At 47.7% G+C, this 4,685-nt stretch overlaps 1 protein-coding gene across 4 annotated transcripts in view; it reads right to left on the minus strand.

Moving 5' to 3' along the window:
* Nucleotides 1-2,851: 2,851 nt before the first annotated feature.
* The window catches only part of LOC138976824 (innexin unc-9-like), a 38,475-nt gene continuing 36,641 nt past the window's right edge, over nucleotides 2,852-4,685 (minus strand). For 3 of the 4 annotated variants that reach the window (XM_070349717.1, XM_070349719.1, XM_070349718.1), the window contains exons 8-9: nucleotides 4,436-4,647; nucleotides 2,852-4,147 (exon numbers count right to left, since the gene is read on the minus strand). In XM_070349717.1, coding sequence (XP_070205818.1) covers nucleotides 4,021-4,147; nucleotides 4,436-4,647 — 339 coding nt within the window. In that variant the 3' untranslated portion in view covers nucleotides 2,852-4,020. The remainder of the gene's footprint in view (nucleotides 4,148-4,435; nucleotides 4,648-4,685) is intronic. The other variant, XR_011459164.1, reaches the window with a different exon arrangement.

Consider the following 4,685-nt stretch of genomic DNA (forward strand, 5'->3'; position numbering starts at 1 on the left):
TTCTTTCGACTTCGAACACAGAACGTCAAGTCCCTATAACAGCAAAGCAAACGGAAAAGCTGAATCATCAGTCAAGACTGCAAAGGCTTTGCTGAGGAAGAACAAAGAAGGAGACCAGTTCCTTGCTCTACTGAACTACAGGAACACTCCTAGCCAAGCGACCGGGACTAGCCCAGCACAGCGATTCTTCAACAGAAGAACCAGAACACTGCTTCCAACAACAGCAACACTCCTGAAACCAAAGGTAGACTTAGACGCCGAAAAGAAGAAGCTGCGTGCACACCAGAAGAAGCAGAAGACAAACTTCGACAAAGGAGCCAAAGACCTACCCCCTCTTGAAGAAGGCGACACTGTACGTATGCAGCCCTTTACTCTAGGCCACAAGAAGTGGACGAAAGCTGTCGTCACCAAGCGCCTCGATGATAGGTCATACGAGATACAGGCCAACGGCTCGCTGTACCGTCGGAACAGAGTCCACCTGAAGAAGACTGCTGAGAGCGCCAGCCCAGAACCATCAGCTGACTCCGCCTGCAATCGCCCGCAGCAACCGCCACCTACACCATGCCCTACAGCTACTGAGACCACCACTACGCCACAGCCGCCGGCGAAGATGACCCCGCAGCGACATCAACCAGAGGCTCCGGTGAAGCCGTCTAGCCCCAGCAAGATCCCAGTCAGCACCAGATCTGGCCGTACAGTCAAGTGCCCCAAGATGAAAGACTTTGTATATATCGCCGATAAATGATTCGAAGCGCGTGTACGGAAACAGCAGTGAAATGAACATTATACAGACTCTTAATACTCAAAGTCGGTATTGTTTTGAATTCGTTTCGAGCTCGTCCGTCGTTAGAATGTCGTGTCGAATTCGCGTACGCGTATCGTTTCGGAAATCGTTTCGAATTCGACTGTTATTTCGGAGTTTTGTTTATTTGACTAAGCGCTCGAATTTTCTTTAAACAAAGAGGGATGTTATGTTATTGCGCAACAGTGTGACTGTGAGCACCAGGCTATTCGATGTACAGGGAGACTACTCTCCCCACTTTCTCTCGCTTGCTTCCTGCATAAAGATACGAGCACATGGAACGAAGACTCCGTGTTTTATGTCGAATCTTTGAATGTATGCTACGCATAACACAACAGAGTCAATCATCAAAGTTAGCTCCATCAACAATCAATCAATCAATCAATCAATATGAGGCTTATATCGCGCGTATTCCGTGGGTACAGTTCTAAGCGCAGGGATTTATTTTTTTTTATTTTTTTTTATGCAATTTATATCGCGCACATATTCAAGGCGCAGGGATTTATTTATGCCGTGTGAGATGGAATTTTTTTACACAATACATCACGCATTCACATCGGCCAGCAGATCGCAGCCATTTCGGCGCATATGCTACTTTTTCACGGCCTATTATTCCAAGTCACATGGGTATTTTGGTGGACATTTTTATCTATGCCTATACAATTTTGCCAGGAAAGACCCTTTTGTCAATCGTGGGATCTTTAACGTGCACACCCCAATGTAGTGTACACGAAGGGACCTCGGTTTTTCGTCTCATCCGAAAGACTAGCACTTGAACCCACCACCTAGGTTAGGAAAGGGGGGAGAAAATTGCTAACGCCCTGACCCAGGGTCGAACTCGCAACCTCTCGCTTCCGAGCGCAAGTGCGTTACCACTCGGCCACCCAGTCGGTACGTGTGTATCAAAATCTCGCAGTAGATGGGGTTTGCTCACATTTTTGACAATTTAGCCTACCGGTAAATATTAAGAACAAGAGCAGGTCTACTTTTTAAAAAAAACCGCCAAACAACTCCGAACATCGCTGTACATGAGGTTTGTGGCGTGTCACATCAGTGACTGACACACACAGACCCGTGGCGTGTCACATCAGTGACTGACACACACAGACCCGTGGCGAGAACGCAACAACAACAAGTGGCGTGTCACATCAGTGACTGACACACACAGACCCGTGGCGAGAACGCAACAACAACAACAAACGCACCAACAACACAAGCAATAATGATAACGCAACGTGAGCGGGTTCGAGAGCAGGGAGGTCTTCAGAAGGAATGGTAGGCATCAAACTCTTCACATAAGATATGTACCTGGAAACTGACAGATAGCCAGTAACACCAAAACATAAGCCGCATCAATGCAACAACAGTACGAATTAAAGTGAGTGAGATTCTAAGACTGTACACTGTCACCGCATCATGCAGTATCCAATGGAGACCACAGGATGTCATTGTAAACAGGCACATGACGTCACCCTGATCTTTAGCAAAAAACGCTGCGGTTAATATATAAACCTCTCTCTCTCACACACTCGCACACACACACTTCATTCACACAGCTGATGTATAAAACTCCCCCCTCCCCCCCCTCAAACACACACAAACAAACTCAACACTTCATTCAAAAAGCTGATATATATATAAAACTCCCTCACACACAGACACATCGATCATGTCATTCAACCACCCGTGAGTCAGGCTTAAGTAGCAGCACCTCTCTTGCAAAATGACAATGTCTGAGTTATTCCCCTTGCGTTCACATAGAGAAGCACAGCGCAGTGATCAAAGGATCTTGACTTGTCTTCACTAACAGAGATCGTCTTGATACGAAGTCACTGTCAGCTAGATCAGGTCACATGGCTCTGAACAAATACACACTTTCTATATCAACAATAGTTACATCCTCTCTCACTCTCTCTCCCTCTCTTTTCATTCCCAAATGAAAGATATAACCATGTCAATGTAATTCTGTAATTTTTGAGTTCTCCTTATGTAATTCCTTAAATGCACATTGTGTTGCATTCCATTATACAATGTATTACTGTATTTTACATGATTCAATCTATATTTTGTACGTGCGTCCGTCTTTACGTGTTGTATAAAGGACAGGTTGGAAGAATAGGCTTTGCCTAAAACCTTTATCCTTTTGTAATAAAGTTCTGAGTCTGAGTCTGAGTTTGAGTCTCTCTCTCTCTCTCTCTCTCTCTCTCTCTCTCTCTCTCTCTCTCTCTCTCACACACACACACACACACACACACACACCACACACACACACACCACACACACACACACACACACACACACACACACACCGTGTTATCCATGAGGCAAATATGGTAGCCCAGCCTTTTCTCGACAACGGCGTGTGTAGGAACGAGACGTCTCCGGCCGCTGCAAGGGATTTGTCAATCCTGCCACTGGGGCAAGCATCTGTCCGAAGACTGTTGTACCTAACAATAAACAGCGCAACGCGACAGGAGGAAGCTGCTTTATCGTATTACAACATCCATGACGGATAAAGGCATTTCCTCAGGAAACTAAGCACACAATAGTCATTGAGAGAAAAGCTGTGGTACGGCACAGGAACACACAATAGTCATTGAGAGAAAACTGTGGTACGGCACAGGAACACACAATGGCACACGCAAGCTAGTGAATATCATAGCGATTGCAGTTGGTGGAGACGATGGGGACACTTTCTTATCTCTCTTTGCACACAGTCCACGTTGCACAAGTTCAAGATGACTTTAAGCACTTAAGGTAAGAAAGTGTTCCCATGGCAACAACGACAACAACAATTTGAATTTGGGAACTTGTAAAGCGCTTCAAGCTGTAGGGACGCATTACATAAGCGTTCTAATCACAGTTATCATTGAGAGCGAAGAGAACAATGACAACGAACACACTGTTACTCCGATTAGAGAAGTCTTGATGGCGGCTGCTCCAGGCGTGATTTTTACACAGCAACACGTAGGCTGACAGTGTCTGGAGTAAGGCACTCCACGTACAACCCCCCCCCCCCCCTCCGTGATAAGATTGACCATCCTCCCTGGTTCTAATCCCATACGGGAAAAGCTGAATGTCGTCACGTGTCCCTATGACGTCATGACGCTACGTGGTGATGGTATCTTCCTATGACGTCAGGCCGCTACGTGCTGATTGTTCCCCCTATGACGTCAGGTCGTGACGTGCTGATGGCGTCCCCATATGACGTCATGCCCCTACGTGTTGTTGGTGTTGGGGGGCCTGTCGTCGTTGCTGGGGATGGTGTCGAAGGCGGTCTCTGCCTCCCCCATGTCCATACTGGCCCCCTTCGCCAGGTGGGGATGCTCCTCAAACTCCAGGTACCTGGCACACACACCAGCGTAACATTAATGTTTAAGCTATGCACAAAAGGTGTTTTCAAATCAGTCACACTACTACTGTAGATTAACCTCTATCCTTTATTCAACGGGACATTACTTTGTATGCAGTGTACAACAAACGTATTCCAACTCAGCCCGGTGACCCTGATCCGTGACCCGTGACCCTGACCCGTGACTCTGATCCGTGACCCTGACCCGTGACCCTGACCTTGACTCTAACCTTGACCCGAGACCGGTGACCATGACTCTGACCCGTGACCCTGACCCTGACCTTTTCCAGCACTCCTCCACCAGCTCGGCCACCACGACCTCATTGGTGTTTACGGCGAGGATCCTGAGGACGAAGATGCCGTCGTTGCGGAGGTACTCCATGACGAACTGCTCCACGGAGCATCCCTTGGGCACGGGGAGGGGCGCCGTGTACACCCCTAACAGCTTCATGTAGCGCTCAGCGAACCGCAGCGCCGTCCGCGTCTGGAGGATCTGTAATGTGTCATTTGTGCGAGTCAGTCATGTGTCAT

The sequence above is a fragment of the Littorina saxatilis genome, linkage group LG9 (genome assembly GCF_037325665.1).
Source record: "Littorina saxatilis isolate snail1 linkage group LG9, US_GU_Lsax_2.0, whole genome shotgun sequence".
NCBI classification, from domain to species: domain Eukaryota; kingdom Metazoa; phylum Mollusca; class Gastropoda; order Littorinimorpha; family Littorinidae; genus Littorina; species Littorina saxatilis.